This window comes from Lissotriton vulgaris, chromosome 11, assembly GCF_964263255.1.
Source record: "Lissotriton vulgaris chromosome 11, aLisVul1.2, whole genome shotgun sequence".
NCBI lineage: Eukaryota > Metazoa > Chordata > Amphibia > Caudata > Salamandridae > Lissotriton > Lissotriton vulgaris.
In genome coordinates, this window is record NC_141699.1 from 165,652,075 (window position 1) to 165,672,476 (window position 20,402).

At 44.0% G+C, this 20,402-nt stretch overlaps 1 protein-coding gene across 1 annotated transcript in view; it reads left to right on the forward strand.

Moving 5' to 3' along the window:
* The window catches only part of CUX2 (cut like homeobox 2), an 853,070-nt gene that overhangs the window by 745,413 nt on the left and 87,255 nt on the right, over nucleotides 1-20,402 (forward strand). Inside the window, exon 17 of the mRNA XM_086943029.1 lies at nucleotides 7,007-7,108. Within this exon, the coding sequence (XP_086799155.1) occupies nucleotides 7,007-7,108 (102 nt within the window). The remainder of the gene's footprint in view (nucleotides 1-7,006; nucleotides 7,109-20,402) is intronic.

Consider the following 20,402-nt stretch of genomic DNA (forward strand, 5'->3'; position numbering starts at 1 on the left):
AACCAATGACGCTTAACTTAGAGGCAATGTGTAAACTACTTATGTAGTACTCCAACAGTAATAAAGTGAAAACGCAACAGAGGAAAAATCTCACAGCAATTTAGAAAATAGAATCAAATGTAATCAATTATTGGACACCAAAGCGTCAAACGCCCAATGATTAGAACCGGAGATATGCAATTTCAAAGACTACGGTAAGTATAGTGCCTAGAAGCACGAAGCGCCACTCACGGTTATCTGGTCATGCGAGACCGGGTGAAAGTCACAAGTTCAGGTTGATCGAGATGAAATGCAGGCCAGATACAGGGACCAGATTAGTCCCCCTGAACAAGTTACATTCTAAAGTCCAGTACAAAGAGTTTCGTTCTCAGTGGATCGGCCAGGAGTAGCAGGGAAAGTGTTGCTGGAGATCCTGTCAGGCATAGTGGACAGTCGTTGCTGGAGCCTCACGTTGGTGATCACAGTTTCATGTTGGTTGTCACTGCAGGCTATCGATGCTGTAGCACGAAGTGCAGCTCTCGAGTTGCCGATCATCACTTGAGGTTGCTATAGCACAAAAAGTTGAGTTCACTGGAGCTTCGTGTTGGAAGTTAGAGGCAAGATCTTGGCGCGAGAAGCCCAAATCTCAAGAATTTTCCTTTTCTTCTACTTGTAGCTCAACTAATGCCATACCAAGTCTTATGGACCTGGGAGGGACCTCTTAGCAGATCAGTAACTCACTCCAGCTGAGGTCAGCAGGGCTCTTGCAGGTTCCAGCAGGTCCAGTGCAGTAGGTCAGCTGGCAGTAGCAAGGAGGCTTCTTGAGCTTTTGTGTCTCTGTAGCTCAGAACAGGAGGCCAGCTAACGAGCCCTTGGTATTTTTAAAAGAGACAAGGGAACCCTATATGTCAGAAGGGACCAAGTGTATACATTGTATTATGAGAGACAAAAGTCCCTACAAAAGAGCTTGAGGACACAGAACTGCATTAAGACCTGTGTCAGTATTCTCCTAATAGATAGACAATGTATTTATTAAACACCAAATCAAAAAACACAATGAAAAAATATATACAAAATCACGTTGGTAAAAAAGTTGGAAGTCAACTGATTTCCGTACCTCGGGCACTCATTCATAAAGTGACTTCATCAGAGAATACAAATTCAGAACAGTCACAGTAAGACAAACCTCTTATGCTCCACAACAATTTAAGTGATCCAGTTTAGAGTCAAGATTTATAAGTCAACAACGTTTTGATCCCAACTAAAATAGGGGGATCATCATCAGGACACATGGGTATATGACTGAGAGGTAGCCTGTATGAGGCGGAAGAAAGGAAGGGAGGGGAAAAGGGGGAATGGAAAGAAGAAGAAAGGAACAGAAACAGAAGAGAGAGAGGTTCCCATGGTTCCGAATAAGAACGATGGAACGCGCAATCAGTGAGTAGTGTATAATTAGTCCGGACCAGTCAGAGCTACACGCCATAACTTAAAGGCTGAACGAACTGTAAAGAAAAATCAGAACGTGTCTACATTTAATTGTAACACGAGGATTCTTACATGAGTGCACAAAAAACAATAATAAACGTGTAATCGTAAATTTGCAAACACAAGAAGTCCCTGAAAAGATTCCTTCTAGTGCTCACAAGATAACCGGGCGGTCAGCAACACGAGCAGCGCTTTTGTTATCTTACTAAGATAAGTCGTTCTAAAGCACACATTCAGCAGATTCTATCCAGTCTTAGCCCTGAAGAAAATCCCAAGAATCAGGTTGGGATTTGAAACACGTCAGCACGTTTTACCACTGGAACTATGAAAATAAGATGAGCCTAAAAGGGGATTACTTCTAAATGTGTAAATCCTTGAAGCTTGAATATTTGTTCCCACTGGTCAGCAACCCCTGGATGTATTATTAATACAAACACAAACTTTGAGGAGTGTTGCTGTGGAAATGTTGACTGGTTGAATATTGGAATTTACTTTGTAACCGATTTACTGGTTTTATTTTGTATTGTTGTTTTAGATCATTGTGTTAGTTTGTCTTTATGTTCAATGTATAAACAAAAGTGTTTTCCAACTTTGTTTTAAAAAAAATCTAATGAAATGGTTTTCCATGAAACAGATTTAAATAACTAACATAATAAATTATAGAGACCAAGACATCTTCGAGTTTGGTCTTAGTCTGTTGAAGTAAAAAATAGCATTGTAAACTGTCAGCTAGATAAATTGTTCAGTTGTATTTACCAGCCAGTCTAGCTGCGTGAATTAGGGCCAACTCCCTCTTTGGAGTAAAACTTTATAAAAGTGGCATTTTCAGAACTGTGGCTTAAAATCCAACTTTACCATTAAAGAGGGTTTTAAATTACAAATCCTCAGACACCAAACCTGACATTCTTACTTACCCCCAAACAAAAGTTATCACTTATTAAATGTAATAAGGTAACCTAGTCTTTAAAAAGGTAGACCCTGCAATAGTGAAAAATGAATTGGGGAGTGTTTCTCTATCAGGACATGTAAAACTACATGGCCAACTTTTTAAATAGAACACACCCTGCCCTATGAGCTGTTTAGGGTCTATTCTAGGGGTCACTTTTATGTATTGAAAAGGAGGTTTGGGCCTGGCAAAAGGTTTATTTTGCCAAGTCGAATTGGCAGTTTAAAACTGCACACACGGGCTTTAATTACCGGCCTGAGACATATTTTAAAGGGTTACTTAAGTGGGTGACACTAAAAATGCTGCAGGCCCACTAATAGCATTTAATTTACATCTCCTGGTTACCTGTAGTACCACTTTACTAGGGATGTATAAGTATATTAAATGTGCCAATTGGGTGTAAGACATTACGATTTTACCATGATTATGCCCCAAAGTCAAGTCCTTCTGGGGGAAGATAAGAGACTTTATAAACAGCATACTGGGGATTTCACTACAACCAGACTTCGGAGGGTTAGCCACAGCCTTCATGACCCCTGAAATCCAGTCCAAAAACGACAGCGATCTGTTGGACCTCTTCCTCACGGCAGGTGTCAAAACGATCCTAACGAACTGGAAAGACACAGGTAAGGCATCCTTCAAAAGCTGGCTCAACTGGATCACCTTTCTAAGGGGAGCTGACAACTTAACCTCCAAACACTCACCTAGCGCTACCACAAAAGGCAAAATGTGGCTCTCCCTTGACAACTACCTGAGTACACACAAACCGCCTTAGGCACCCCACCGGGGCTAGGTAGCTCCCATATCCAACCCCCACGTAGCGTAGACTGGTGTAGCTTAGCGGTCAACAACAGCCCGAACCATCCTGTTTCTCTTTATTTTCTCTCCTTTCCTACTTTTGTTTCCTTCCTCGAGGGCAAGGCACAAGATCACTTATGACAATATACGCCAAGATCGTGATTACATAGCGATTCATGTTTGTGCCAAGATGATGCCAAGGACACGCCGAATGTAACCCCACCGGTGCACGGTCTCACCAGCATTGCCTTCTCTATATCTGTAATGTATACCTGTACTGTATATATAAAAATGTTCCTAATAAAATCACGTGAAATAAAAGAAATTAAAAAAATGAGGGAGCACAAGCACTTTTGCAATGATTAGCTGTGGTAGAGTCCTAAAGCCAACAAAAACGAATTCAGCAAAACAGGAGGGGTGAGGGTAAAAAGTTTGGGGTGACCCTGCAGAGATGACAAGATCCAACAACAAAGAACGGAGCAGTGTCCATAACTGTACCACAAAGTTGGTTAAATTGATGTGAAAATGGCCTTTTTGGATTTCTCATAAACAGCAGAAGATCCTGAACTTCCGATTTCAGATGTTTGATTCCTTTAACCATCCATCTAGAGTACTTGTTCTGCCCGTCATTAGACGATTTTACCCTCCCTGATTTCAATGTAGTCTGCTTTTATTAGTCTTCCTGATAACTATCAACACTGTGAGTCAAGTTTGTCTGGGATTTTAAACTATTTATTCTCAGCCCAAATAGTTCATAAGTCTTTCTAATGCTCACATGCACGTTTGAGTCTCCTCTACAATTTAGCTTTCACTTATCTCAAGTGTTCATCTGCTATTCACCGTAGAAACGGTCCTGGTTAAAAAGCACAAGGATATATAACTGCAGCTCATATGGGAAAGAGCAGGCTCAGGAGCTCCACTCAACCTGAATTAGATAGTATCTGATTGCTTTCTTTTCACAGTGTTTGGTTTCCATGGGAAAGGTTGTCAGTTTTGTAGGCATGTCTTTGTGTGCTGTCCTTGCCTGGAGAGGCAGGTACTTGTTGTCTGTATCTCTGTCTCTCTAGACGAGAGGTCTTCAAACTGGGGGCGTGCCCCCTTGGAAGGCCTTAAGTGATCTCGGGGAGGGGGGGACCAGGGTCAGGCTCTGACCAAGTGAAACTTCATTCTTTGTTTTAAGTGATAAAGACATGAGCGGGAAGAGACTTTGTAATGGGCCACCACTAACAACTTTTGTCATTTATCCTAACTGGGAGTATGTGTAATAGGGGTGACGCAGCTTAACTGCAATGATTAAATATGTTTAGACATATTTAAGGTTTAAATATGTTTAGACATATTTAAACATTGCCAATTTAGCAGAATGATTGAATAAAAATTGAGGGGGGCCCTATTTTTTTTCTTTTTACAAGGAGGGGATGGCATTAAGATGTTTGAAGATCGCTGCACCGCTGATCTAGACTTTGGTTTGGCATAGCTGGTGTTTTATGTGTGTGTGTATATGTATATATATATATATATATATATATATATATATATATATATATATATATATATATATATATATATATATATATATATATATATATACATATATATATATGTGATCAAGGGCAGACTCTGCCCGAAACGCGTCATGCCAAATTTCAGCTGCAAAATGGTTAAATAAACGCCTGCTGTGACACTCTGCAACTCGTGTGGTGGTCCGTATTTCTGTGGGTTCATCCTGGAAACAGAACTTAATCCATATATATATATATATATACACACACATACACACACATACATGTACACATACACACGTTTTCTTTTTTTCTGCCATTATCTGTAAATGTAAAAAATGTAAATTGATACTTGTATAGCGCACTCCACACCCGCAAGGGTCTCAAGGCACTTGTACGAATACCGCTGTGGAACCCATCCTGGCTTTCCCTGTGAGGCGTCCACTCCTGGGCACCCCCAGGGTGAAGGCCAGGCATCCTTAGCGTTGTGGGGGCCGTTGTGGAGATTAAGCAAGCTATTGCCCAGAGTTGCAGAGTGGGACTCCATGATTGGAATAGGCACCGAGGCGAGAATTATCAGGTCCGTGGAATTTTGAGCCCAAGACCCGCCGAGGCGGGGAATTGAACCCTGGTCCCGGGCTAGACCTCTGCATCAGGGTCTGCCGCTCTAACCATTGAGCCACACTTCTCCACTGCACGTCTGTGCTGTCATCGTTTATGCTGTTGTTTTAGTGTGTTTCTGTCTTGGTGCCTGCGTATTGCATCTTTGTGTTGTTTTTCATTGTCTGTTGTAGTCTGTGTAACTGATATGATCATCTCTGGGCTGTCTAGATATGATGCTGGGTGCGTAGACGTGTTGTTCAGACTTAGCATGGACAGTGCCGACAGTGTGCTTGCTTAGTTGACACAGTCTGCTCTTATCTTCATCGTGGTTTTATTCCAAGTTAATCTTAGCATGTTGCTGATGGTCTGAGACAGGCTGTGTGTCATGGCTTAGCTCGATCGGTCTCATACCGGCTAACCTGTACATATACATGCGTAGAGGTACAAAAGTACGACGCAATCTAGAAGGAGTCCAGTGCCCCCCAGGACAGATGGCTTGGACAGCGTGGATGCAAATTGCTGGTGCTGAAAAGGATGACCATGGTGCATTGCAGTGTTTAGATATGTACTTATGGGCATGTGTCTCCAGATGCAAGAGTTAGCTCCATTCTGCCCTGGGACTAATTCAAGGATTGCAGGCATCTGTTGTTCATCAGTCCTCCGTCATTTAAGTTCTTAGTACACTGGCACTCCAAATACTGGAAGCTACTCCCCTGCAGGTTTTGAATTCTGGGCTCCACCTAACATGCTCCTTGTTCCCGGGCGATAATGGACAACTGCTGATCTGCTTACTCTGCCTGGACATCTCTGTGCCATGAAGAAATGGCACAGTAGGGGCCTTACTTCAGTCAAGCCCTTGCAGTGGTCAAGGGGTCCAACACAAATATTGCCTGCCCCTCTATCCGGCGATTTACCATCGATGAGTAAATAGTCTGGCATGCATCAAACCAGGTCTCTGCAATGGTGAAAGGGTCTGACATGAACCTGACCTGCTGTCCCTTCCTTGGCAGGACCCTGTGATGGGAAATAGTCTGACATGGACCTGGTTTGCGCTCCCTTTCTTGGCAGGACCTTGCAATCAGGAAATGGTTGAACCAATATATGAGCAGTGCCCTGTTCTTTCTATAGGGAAATGGTACCCTATAGACATGGCCTCCTCCCTGTGTCTCACCAGGCGCCTGTGATGTGGAAGTGGTTTGATGTAGAATTTTTCTGTGCACCGTGTTACAGAACACTCTCAACAACTTGCAGTTCTACGTACAGTCACAAATGTGTACTCTTGCTTTGTACCACTGTCCTGTGCCGGAGATTAGATTGCATAGTCATTGAAGGATCTCAATGGCAATTTACAAATAAGAGGATGGGTTTACATTTCTGAACTGGGTGAAAGTTTGGATTTGATCAAAATCTGCACCCAGTGCGTGCAGCTACATATATCTCTGGACCTTCATTTTTTTTTGTATTTGAAAATGTAATCGTAAATCTCGTCAGATAGTATATAAAAATGTTTGCAGCGTGGCTTGTGAGTTAGGCCATATCTGACAGCCAGTTTAATTGGTGTGTACATTTGAGGGCGAGTTACTAATGTGGAAGGCCACTCTCAAAACCAAGCTTCCTAATAATAACTCGCCATCGGCTGCCGGAAGTGAAATTTGGCGTGCAGGTTGAAATTTCGTTCTGTTCCTTTTTTCAGGCAGTATAACTCCAAGAATTCGCACTCCTGAAACGGGCTCAGATGATGCAATCAAGAGTATCTTGGAGCAAGCCAAAAAGGAAATCCAGTCGCAAAAAGGAGGTGAGGAGAAGCTGTTCAAATGTTTCCATTTTGATAAAAGCTTAGCAAGATGACATTTCTCATTCCTGTATGTTTCAATTCAGAACGGCATTAGCAAGCAAAGAAGCAAGCCGTTTTTAGTGGCACCCTTGTGTGATGAATGCTAAGCCTATTTGTAGGACCTCACAACCTGGATGCAAGCACACACATTTGGCCCACATTTTACATCTTTGAACCACTCCTTTCTGTTGAATCTTAAAGACAGTCTGTGCTCCTGTAGTTGACAGCTCATATTAGACATCTCCAGCTTTTGCAGGATACCATGCAGAATGTAAGAGAAAACCTAGTGTTGCTCCACAACCCCAGGTGTGGTCCGCGTAGCATGGTATGCTCATTGAGCGCCAGAGCTAGTGGTGTAGGGTACAGGAGCTCGGGAGGTGTGCAGGCATGCCAAGAACCCTTCTTTGAAGATTGGAGGTAGAGAGCACACAGCAGGCAGGTCATGTGGTGGAATAGGTACGAATGGAATGGGACAGTTGTACCGCACAGCATTGCCGCCTTGCCCCTCCTGTTCCTGCCACCGGCCGAGCAATATTCTTATAGGTGGAGGTTCTGCTGAGACTGGGGCATGCATGGGGTGGTAATCCCCTATTTGGGGAACATGATGGGGGCACAGTTAGTAGCAACACATCTCTTGTTCATTATCACAATCTCTAGCTGAAGTCAATTCTTTTGCTTTCCCAGGATGGTATCCAGCACAATCAGAAAATTGTCAAAAGGGGGACTGTGGACCCTCTTGAATGAGAGCACTGAGCTGGAGAGATTTCACAACACTGTTACATGTTGTAACTTTCGTTACAGCATCACTACTCATGCTAAATGTTGACATACCATCAATCATAACTATGTGGTATTGCCTATGTAATAGTCAGGCAGTTGCATGGGGCATTTATAAATGCTTACTTGGCTTTGCAATGGTAAATGACTTCTAGATCATGTTGTCAAAAAAGAAGTAAACATGGAGTGCTCTTTACTGACGTCAACCACACAAAGTAAAGCAGTGCTCATATGCAACCATCAATGAAAATCAAAGCACAGTTTGTAGGGATAACAGGAGAGAGAAGTTGAAGCAACCCATCAACCATATTTATAGGTATTGTATTGTGAGTGACAGCAAGAAGTAACTTATTCACTAAACAAAAAAAGAACAGGCAACTCAATCCAATGTGCAATAGTTCTACGCCAAAAGAGAAAGCTTCTTTAGTAGAACTCTCAATATTTCAATGGTCTAATTGTTGTAAATACTTTAGTTATGGCACCACAAACCACCAAACACAAATCATGTGAAGTGCTATTCACTGCTCCATTGAAATAGCCTGCCTGGTTCAAGGCATGTGTGGCTGTAAATACACATGCTGTGCATATTCCTCCATCTAGTGTTGGGCCATGATGTGTGCAAGTTGTTTTTCTTCTTTCAAGTCAGGAGGTACTGTGACTCCTCCTCTTGGTGACAGTGTGCGTGGTATTCACCTCCATTGTTGATGTGTGTTCGGGTTGACACCATCCCATGGGTCTCAACACTCTGACATGGGTGGGCTTAGGAGAGGGGACGACAAATGTGATGCCCCTCCTCAGGATGGCCTATGGGACTCCTATGATACAGACCCACCGAGACCCAGACCCCGCCTGTCCCTTCACTCCAGGCATTTTCACTTCCTATCAAGAACTCATTGTTAAGGCTGCCTTATTTCATTAGGTAGATCTTCATACAGAGCCCCCGGAGGAGGACTCCTTTTTAAAAAATGTCTCCCTCACTCACCGCTCTACTCAATACCTCCCCATGCTGAACGGTGTGCTACGCCACACTCCCGACATCTTCAAAGACCCTGTCTGGGCCAGAGACATAACACTTATGGTGGATAAAAAGTATAAAGTCTCTCCTACTGACCCCATCTACATTCTTGGTCAGCTCCCGCCCGACACTCTGGTGGTCAGGACTACTCGTAAGGGATCCATCTCCCAGGTCAGCAAGGATGCCCTGCCACCAGAGAATGAAAGTAGACGCATACATACAGTAGAAAAAGGGTGGCTGCGCAATCGGCTAACCAGTGGCATATAGCTAATTCTATAAGCCTTTTTGCAAGATATGGCCGTGCCAACTGGGATGAGATGCAGGAGCTCCCCGATACCTCCCAGAGGAGCACAGAAAAAGGAGACAGGAAATAGTCTTTGAGGGCAAGCAGACATCTTACACCGCTATTTGCCGTGCCCTAGATGCAGGAGACACTGTTGCCTAAGGAGTAAACTCCAGTGTCCTTCTGCGCAGACACACCTGGATACATATCTCTGGCTTTAAGCCAGAAGTTGAGTGAAACCTGTTCAACATTTCTTTTGATGGCCAGTATCTCTTTGGTCCAAAAGTAGACCAAATATTAGAAAAGAACAAAAAAGATACTGAGACAGCTAAAGCAATTGACGCACTTTAGACCCCTGCTTTCCGTGGCTCTTATCGCCACACACCTTACCTTGGAGGCTCGAAGACCACCTCCCTCGAAGACTCCACGTCCTACCAGCGTACCCAAGGCTTGCAATCCTTTCCATGGGGTTATTTTAATGTGTCCTACAGAGGCAACAACTCTAGAGGCAGAGATAAAGGTGGCTCCCCAAAAGAAGTTACAATCACCATCAAACCCTGACTTGCCTCTTCCTCACCCCTACTGCGGGGCATCTGCGAGGTTTCTTCCTACATGGGAAACCCTCACCTCAGACTAGTGGGTGTTGGAAATTATCCAACATGGTTACTGTCTGAAATTCACTTCCACACCTTTCACCTTTTCATCTCGCAGACACAGACTCATCATAACACCAAATGCTACTCAGAGAGGTCAAAGCGCTCCTCCTTAAAGGAGCTATAGAACTCGTTCTCCACCATCAGAGAGGCACAGGAGTGTACTTGCTTTACTTTCTAATACCCAAGATGAACAGGTCTCTCAGACTCATTCTGGAAATCAGGCCCCTAAATGAATACATCCTTTCAGAGCGCTTCCATATGTCACCCTTCAAGACGTCATTCCGCTGCCCGAACAAAGCGACTTCATTACTTTGCTCGACCTGAAGGAAGCATATTTCCACATACCAATACATTAGGAGTGTGGTCAGCAGAAAACATTACCAGTTCAAAGTTCTCCCCTTCGGAGTTGCTACTACACCTCGGGTGTTTATCAAGTGCCTCGTGGAGGCGGCTGCAAACCTGCATAGGACAAGGCATCCACGTCTTCCCTTATCTGGACGACTAGTTGATTAAGACGCCACCTGCCAGCAATGCCGGGAACACTCAGGGGTCACAGTAGACCTTCTCCATCGGTTAGGATTTACCATCAAAGTCACAAAATCCCACCTCTAACCCCTCCAGGCCTAACCCTACCTACAAGCTATCCTCAACCTGGAGGTGGGCATAGCCTATCCAAACCCTATTAGGATCCAGCCCTTTCAGGCACTGCTTCCTCTTTTCCAAGCGCATTAAAAACTCACAGTCAGAACAGTCATGCACCTACTATGTGTGGTGTCCTCCTGCATTGCCTTAGTGCCCCATGGCAGACTACACATGCATGGTCTATTACAGGAATGCATAGCGCACAAGTGATCTCAGACCAAGGGTCATTGGGACAATCAAGTGTTTTTGGGCCGCCACACTTGTCTCTCTCTCGGCAGTGGTGGAACACCATAAACTATTGCAGGGGGGCGTTCCTCGACCCAATGCTGCAGAGAATGGTTACAACAGACGACTCCCTTACAGGTTGGGAGACACACTTACAAGTTCTGACCGTCCAAGGACAGTGGGAACTTAAACACCACAGCCTCCTCATCAACTACCTGGAACTTCTAGCCATTCTTTAGCGTTTAAAGGTTTCTTACCTTACCTGATAGGTAAGATTGGTCTTGTCTGTACGGACAATATGACAGGCATGTGTTACCATCAAAAACGGGGTCACACACTTTCCTCAGCTCGCGCAGCTTTCCTAGAGCATTTGGTGGTGGGCTCTCTGCTGCAAAGAAAAACCAAAGGTGGTGATGGACGGAGCGTTAACAATACAAACACTCACCCCCAGTCAACTGATCTGGGTTTAATCCATTACCGTTCTTTAGCTCACTCCGCCACCCCAGTTCATACATGGCCATATGCAAATCAGTCTGACCCTGTGCCTCATGGGAACAGTCCAGTCCGAACTGCCAAGCCATGTCTTCCCTGGACCGGAATCAAGCTTCCCAGGACCGGTTTCTGGCTTTACAGCCGCCTTCAGCCGGGCTTGCTTGACTCCAGTGGCAAAGTGAGCAAAGGACTCACGTCTGAGCATACCCTGCCAACTTAGGGCGAACAAAGAAAAACCAAAGGTAGTGATGGACGAAGCGTTGACAATACAAACACTCACCCCCAGTCAACTGATCTGGGTTTAATCCATCACCGTTCTTTAGCTCACTCCGCCACCCCAGTTCAGACATGGCCAAATGCAAATCAGTCTGACCCTGTGCCTCATGGAAACAGTCCAGCCCGAACTGCCAAGCTATGTCTTCCCTGGACCGGAATCAAGCTTCCCAGGACCAGTTTCTGGCTTTACAGCCGCCTTCAGCCGGGCTTGCTTGACTCCAGTGGCAAAGTGAGCAAGGGACTCACGTCTGAACATACCCTGCCAACTTAGGGCGAACAAAGAAAAACCAAAGGTAGTGATGGACGAAGCGTTGACAATACAAACACTCACCCCCAGTCAACTGATCTGGGTTTAATCCATCACCGTTCTTTAGCTCACTCTGCCACCCCAGTTCAGACATGGCCATATGCAAATCAGTCTGACCCTGTGCCTCATGGGAACAGTCCAGATCGAACTGCCAAGCCATGTCTTCCCTGGACCGTAATCAAGCTTCCCAGGACCGGTTTCTGGCATTACAGCCGCCTTCAGCCGGGCTTGCTTGACTCCAGTGGCAAAGTGAGCAAGGGACTCACGTCTGCGGGGAATGAGATTTTGATATCAAATTATGATTATGATCAATTTAATAAATTTTCTCATTCATCTGTTTTGGACCGCTCGTATCTGTCATTGAGGAAAGGACCACCCCCGCATAGATTAGACAAACCCCATTAACTGACGCCACTCTGAAGAACCACTTACAACTGATAAAGTTTAAGAGTTTTATATAAAGTTAATTTGAATGTAATACAATCCTTACAGAATAAATCTCAAAGTATACAAAATACAAAATCAATCTCTAGATCCGCAATCAAAAGCTTCAGCGTGAAGTGGTTCCTTCTGCGTCATCTGCAGTAAGATAAAATAATCAAGTTAAAACTGTCCCTACTCTATGCTATGTGACATCCCTACTTCGAAAGTTTCTTCCCTAAAAAGGTGTCAGCAGTTTGACTCCCAAAGAAGTTCAAACTCTCTTAGCCTCTAAAGGAATTCTTAAATTTTAGAAGCAGTACCCTCTCTGCCTACCCATCCGCTCTTTAAGGGTCCTCGGCCTACTGCTCCCTTGCGCTCTGATCTCTCAGCGCATCTGCTCAAGGCATCTACCCTTGCCTCCTCTCTTGAGCAATTTCCCTTTCTGTTCCTAATCTCCAATTGCTATCTTATCCCCGGGGTGCTGTCCCTAAAATACACAATCATCGTGTGGGTGAAACGCCCCTTGACGCCCACCGCGGACTTTCCCCGATGATGTCAACTTCTTGCTTCTTCCATTGGTCCACTCCTTGCGTCGTTCGTTAAGTTGACCCTTCTCCTTAGATGTCATCTTCATCATCTCGCTGGCTACCTTCATTGACACTTTTAGCGCAAAAAGTCAAATGACCTTAGACAAGACTTTAACTCCATGTCGCTTAACTTGACCCTTCTAGGTCCTGTGAATGGTCTTGTCAAAACACAGTTTCAGTTCTAAGTGTCTTCTCCTCACGTACGAGCAATAAGCTCCGTCCGGCATTGTCACCTTAAATCTAACAAGTGCTAGACTTCTTGGCTCTCACGTCCACATCAAGCTATTTACGACTTTTACAAGCCCATTAAATTACATACATTTGACTAAGTTCCTGCGAACTCTTGGTCAGTCGGGTTATAATCACAAATGACCTAAACTCTTCTAGCATTCCTACAAAAACCCCTCTACACAGTGTAACCTTTAACATACATTTATATATTCGTACTTTTTAGCAAAGTCTTAGTTATGCTTGAATACATTTTACCTAGAATATAAACTACACAGAGTATAACATTCATTCTTACTGATTACATCGTTATATAAATCCTCTGCACATTTCTCCACGTTACATTTCCCTATGTTTTCTCTCATGTTACTCCATTTTAAAGTTATACACGTACATGTATTCTACTTTGCACGTTCTACATTTCATAAGCATTTCTACACATTTCTATGTCTACCCATCATATATACGGGCCTTCTAAATCTAATGCATGTTTAACATGTGAATACATTTACATTTCCTATACCACGTTATCACGTTAGTTGACCTTTATGCTATTATCGTCAACTTTACATTACGATATGCGTTTCATTCCTACATTTGTAACACATACGTCTAAATATGGCTACTATATATTTTATATTCAAATTGCGCTCTCTCAGTTCCCCCCTTTGATGACTTTTTGGAGTCATCACTAAAAGCAATTTGAATACAACCCTTTATACAGAACTAGTTACCTCATTTCCTCTTTTTATCGATTCGAGTGCTCTCAGACTTTTATACTGTTGATCTTGTAACATAGCTAATCTCCTTTCTTGATCTCTCATCGATCTTTGTAACTGGTTCGACCTATACCATTTATATAACTTTACTATTCCTAGTAATGTAGTTATGCAAATTAATACTATTAATACAGGTTTTAATATGTACCATATTATACTTTTGCCAAGATTAGCAAACCAACTCCCAACCTTTCCTACTCCATTTCCAACTTTTTCCCAAACATTTATTTTTGATAAATCTTCGATTTCTTGATGGATCTGTGTAATGTTCCGTATGACTTTCTCAAGTGGTTTTGAATTATCAGGAATATAAGTACAACATTCCTGAACCTTCAAAGCCTTACAAACTCCGCCTTCTTTTGCTAGCAGTACATCTAAAGCAAGTCGGTTCTGAAGAACCATTGCTCTGATCGACTGCATCTCACCTTCTACTAGCATTAATGACCTTGCAGTGCTTGCAGATAATCTATCCACTACTGTCGCTAACCTCCTAATCTTAACATCGTTGAGGATCAAGCCTAACAATGGAAACATCGCTCCAAATACATCTCCTACTACCTCTGCATCTCCTACTTCCCTTTTCGTTCTCGTCGAAGCCTTTCCTTCTAGGATCGCTAAATCCTTTGCATGATATATTTTGGGGAAGACAATTGCCAAGTAACACGAACCATACCAATTGTCTGGTAGTTTTACATAGGCATTTCTCCCACATACAAAATACACATTCGGAATAGCTTGCATCCCTTTCATAAAATCTTTCGTGTAGTACTCCAGTTTAAAAGAGTGCTCGCAACTAACTTCACCTACAAATTCACTCTCATAATATGTCTTGCTTCGAGTTAAACATAACTTTCCTCTCTGCGTTCTATCCAATGCTATCGGACCATTGCTACCTTTCTTCTTATGTGCCTTCTCTTCTTCTGTCCAATCTGTTTTCCATTGTCCTGACATTTTTAGAATCTTCTGCCTTCTGTATCGGTCATCTACTTGTGCAATAAACCTTTTCTCTACCTCTGACACTTTGCAAGTCAGATTATTTCTACGTGCATATGATGTATCTAATGTATCCCAAGGAAGAAAGAATTTAGCCAGTCTATCCTCCTTTTTGTAATAGTCCCACTTATTCATTTGCTTATAATTCGGAACTTCAGGCAGTACCGAATCATAATTTGAAAAGTAGTACTCAAATCCTTCTCTACCATAAAATATGCTAAGCAGTAAACTACATGTTATCCCATAAGTCAATGGGAGATGATGATATCTAATGCCTTCATCTACAGAAGCCGGCAATTGCATACAAACGTAGCAATCCTTGGCTTCCATGGCATCGATATATTCATATAACAGTTTAGCGTATGCATTGGACCTAAAATTTCCCTGTGACTCGTCTACGTGCAATCTACGAGCTTCATCTGTAAGTAACGCCTTTTCACGTATAACATTGCTCTCTTCGTTCTTCCCCACAAGAGCAGGTTTCAAAGTCGTTACAGTTTTTACATTTGCTATTTCTTTATCGTTCTCATGTCCTATTATGTAAGATATTGTCACTACTGTAATTATGAGAGATATCACTACTGCTATAAGTGTACCTACTATACATCTAGCTTTTCTGTTTGGGTAGCCGTTCTCCATGTCATCAAACAGCGTACCTCGTTCTCTAGCGAAAGTTCTCCTTTCCAGTCTTTGGTTGCTTGTTTGCTTTCTTAGTCTTTAAAGTGCTTTTTATCAACAAAGTCTCTTCTTTCACAAAAATGTCATTTCTCTTTTTAGCAGTAGACAACCCTAGCCCTTCTCCATCCTCTAAATGTAATCCCTAATTTTATTCTTCTTTCCACTCGGCGCTAGGTTATCTTCCTCTTTACAACTTATATACAAAGTCTTTAAGTATCAACAATTATTTTCGTACCTGCAGCTCTTGCAACAAGTTCCAACAATTCAAACCGAATGACTTTATCTTCTTCCTCTGATATTTGATGACCAAATGTTGGAAATTGTAATCTGTTCAACACTAAATCTGTAATCCGACTCAAGTATGGGGGTATGGGAAGTGTGAAAGTCAGTAACCCCTCAGTCTCGAGTCCAGGCGTCAACATCCATATCTCCACTGCCACAAATGGATCGAGATCGATTACTTTCACGCTCTTCACTCTCCCAGATTTCTGTCCCCAAGACATCTGCTAGATAAGTCCACTCTGGGGTGGCGTACCTTCTGCATGGCACGCGTACCCTTCTCGATCTTCGTGGACTCTCAGTTCCTGAGTCTGTTGTTTCTTCCTCCTGATCCGATTCTTCAGTGATCGGGACAAGTGTTCTTTCTTTCTTTTCTTCCGAACTTGGCCTTTTCTCTCTCTCCGGCCAACTGGCTTCATTACTCCTTGTCTTTCCGCTCCTTGTTCTAGGACCCGTCTCTTGGTCACTCTCAGTCTGCTCGATATCTGTGTCGGACTCCCAATTACTTTCTTCTCCTGAGGCGACTTCGGTCCCACTAGTGTCCTGACCTTCGTCGTCCTGTTCCAACACAGTTTCAGTTTCTTCGATCACCTCCACAGCTTGGCTTTCCCCCTCTATGGCTTCTCCGCTTCCCGTCGGATTTTCATCCGAGAGAGGAGCTGTTTCTTCTGGAGGTGTTGGCACTCTTCGGGTGTGTGAGGCATGTATCCAGTTTGGCAGACCTCCACACTTCACCGCACTGTTCGTTACAAGTATGACTTGAAACGGTCCTCGCCAACGCACGTCTAAGCAGTTCTTCCTGACATGCTTCTTCACCAGGACCCAGTCTCCCGGACTCAGGTCATGGCACAAGTCTTGTGCTGATGGAACCTCTGCAGCCTGGACCTGGAGGGACACAGAATTAACGGCATCAGATAGTCCCTTGCAGTAGTCCAAGATCAAATCGTCTGTGATGTTCACTAGCGCTGCAGTCGGAACCGATGGCAATCTCATAGCTCTCCCCATTAGTACTTCGTGTGGAGAGAGACCTGTTCTTCTATCAGGTGTGCTACGTATGCTCATAAGAACCACTGGAAGTGCGTCTGGCCAACTCAGGGATGTCGATGAACAAACTTTAGCCAGTCTGGACTTGATGGTACTGTTAATTTGTTCTACAATCCCTGAAGCTTCTGGTCGATAGCTGCAGTGTAACTTCTGATCAATATTCAAAGCTGAACATAGCATCTTCACCACTTCGCTATTAAAATGAGTTCCTCTGTCCGATTCCAAAGAGGATGGCACCCCAAACCTCGGTATCAACTCCCTAAGCAACAATTTTGCTACTGTAAGTGTATCGCACCTACGTGTAGGGTAAGCCTCAACCCATCTAGAAAATATGCAGACAATCACTAAAACGTATCTAAGTCTGTTGCATGGAGGCATTTCTATAAAATCAAGCTGCATCCTATTGAAAGGCCCCCCAGACCTCCCAATGTGACTCAATGCAACTGGTGTTCTCTTACCCACGTTTAGTTGTTGACAGATCGCACATCGCTGACATACTGCTTCTGCCGCTACTCTAAACTTAGGATTGAACCACGTTTGTCTGAATACTCTCACCATAGCATCTCTACCTATGTGTGCTGATCCATGCAATTTCCTTGCCATTGGACTAACAAGTTCATTTGGTAAAACTGCCCTTCCGTCGGCAGAAACCCAAAAATTCATCTCGCTTTTTACACACCCTGCTGTTTCCCAGCTCCTTTTCTCATCATCTGGTGCATTTTCCTGTACAGCTCTCAATTCATCCCACGTATCTACAGTATCTAGCAACATGGTCAATTCAGTTCTTTCCTGGACTCCCCCCACCTTGACATCAGTGTGAGAATATCCCTGCTCCGCGCAATAGCGCGCTACTTCATCCGCATAGCGGTTTCCTTGTGACACAAAATCAAGATTCTTTGTATGTGCCACACATTTGACCACTGCTATGGCCATAGGTTTTTGCAAAGCCTCTAACAGAAGTCTCACGAATTCTCCGTTCCTAATGGGAGAACCCGAGGAGGTCATGTAACCTCTTTGAGACCATAACTGCCCGTAATCGTGAACTACCCCGAAACCATACTGGCTATCGGTGTATATGGTGACTCGAAGTTTGTCGCCTGCTAAGCAAGCACGAGTCAAAGCAACAATTTCAGCTACCTGTGCGGAGTGTACTCCTTCCAGGCAAGCGGCTTCTATAACTCTGGTAATCGTGCATACTGCATAAGCTGCTCTCAGCTGACCGACATCGTTTCTTACGCATGAACCATCAACGAAGAAAATTTCGTCTGGGTCTGTCAATGGCTCATCTACGATATCAGGTCTCGGTTTGGTACATAGTTCAGTCACATCGAGGCAGTCATGATCTGTACAATTTTCATCATCCACTTCATTCGGAAGTGGCATCAAGGTTGCAGGATTCAAGACAGAGCATCTTTTTAGGGTCACATTCTCGGCAGCCAGTATGACTTGCTCGTAGCGTGTGAGCCTGCTATTCGTCAGATGCTGAGTCTTCGTCCTGGTCATTAACAGTTCCACAGAATGCGGCACATACACCACTAACTGGTGTCCCATCACCACGCTCTCGGATCTCTCGATGCTGACACCCGTTGCAGCTACGGATTTGAGACATCCGGGCAACGCTGCGGCTACTGGATCTAATGTAGCCGAAAAATACGCCACTGGCCTGCGCGCATCTCCGTGGATCTGAGCTAAAACCGCTAAAGCGCATCCCTCTCTCTCGCAGCAGTAAAGCAAAAAAGGTTTAGTGTAATCTGGCATTCCCAAAGCCGGGGCGCGACATAAGTCCTCCCTCAGCTGCAAAAATGCCATCAAACAATCTTTGTCCCATGGTACCGGATCACTTACTCCTTTGTGCGTCAGTTGTAATAACGGTTTAGCCTTCAGTGAAAAGTTTACTATCCACTGTCGACAATAACCGACCATGCCCAGAAACATCCTGACTTCTCTTTGTGTTGTAGGCGCGTTCATTTTCATAATCGCCTCTATTCTGTCTGGAGACACCTTCCGCTTTCCTTTTTCAATCCTATGGCCCAAGTATTGCACTTCAGTTTTACAATATTGCAACTTACTTGGAGACACCTTGTGTCCGTTCTCGGCCAAGTGATTTAGCAAGGTTATAATGTCTTCCCTGCAAGCTTCCTCAGTTTCTGACGCAACTAGGAGGTCGTCTATGTACTGGACTAGAACCGAATTCTTGGGCAGTACTAGACTTTCAAGGTTTCGTTTTAATAACTGGTTAAAGATCGATGGGCTTTCTGTATACCCCTGAGGGATACGACACCATGTTAAGACGCGATCTTCCAGCTTAAAAGCGAAAAGATACTGGCTCTCTTCATCCAAAGGTATCGAAAAGAAAGCCTGGCACAAATCTATCACTGTAAACCATTCAGCTTGGAACGGTATCTGAAATAATATCACTGATGGATTCGGTACCACTGGACAACATGAGACAACAATGTTATTAATCTTCCGAAGATCCTGCACTATTCTGTATTTTCCACTAGGCTTCTGCAAACCCATAATCGGGGAGTTACATGGACTACCCACGATCTCCTTCAGTATTCCTTGTTTGATCATGGATTCGATCACAGGCTTTATTCCTGCAATCGTTTCTGGCGTTAGCTTATACTGTGGTGTTCTTGGGTACTCAGCGTGGGGTCTTACCAAGATCTTTACCGGTTCTACTCCTTTGATCAATCCTATTTCTTCCCCAGTAAAATCCCATACCTCAGTTGAGACTTTCTCCCTCAAGTCCTGTGGAAGCTCCTCCACTGTTAAGGTAGGATATAGTTCCACACACTCTTGTGAGTTCACGACTTTAAAATCAGCATCCTCGTCATTGGTCTGCACTTCTACTCCTTCTGGTGTGCGATGTATCGTGCAATTCAGTTTACACAGCAAATCTCTCCCTAGTAAGCACACAGGACTAGAATCGCAGATCACAAACTGATGTTCGTCACTGTAATTCCCTATCCTTACTGACACTGGTTCGGTCAGGGGATTCGTCATCCTTTTGTTCGCGACTCCTACCACCTGAACCGTTTCTCCTGATATTGGCAGACCTGGGACTACCGCGGATCTCAACGTGGATCGAGTGGCCCCCGTATCCACCAAAAAGGTTGTAGGACATCCCGCTACTTCAGCCTCTACGTATGGTCCTCTCTGATCTATTTCCAAGGCGGCTCCTAGAGTACAATCTTCCTCCCTATTCGCCCGCTGCCCTGTAAGTGGATCAACGTAGTAGCATTCCTCTCCTCCTACAAACAATGGCATCTGTCTGTAGGTTTTCCCTCCGTTTGAGATGCGAGGTGGTTGAGGAAACGGGGCTCGAGGAGTCTGAGTCCCCCCTTTGACAAACTTGCCCTTCGGGACTGTGGCTCCCTTAACCATGTTGTTCTGAACCTCTTCCTCCTCCAGCTCTAATTCCCCTGACTCAACATTGTAAGGACACTCGCGTCGCCAGTGTCCCACCTCGTTACACTGATGGCATCTCGTCGTCTTTTTCAGTGTCGCGATATCCATTCTCGGTCTCGGTCTTTCTTCCTCATCTCTGCTCTGATTATTCTGTTTC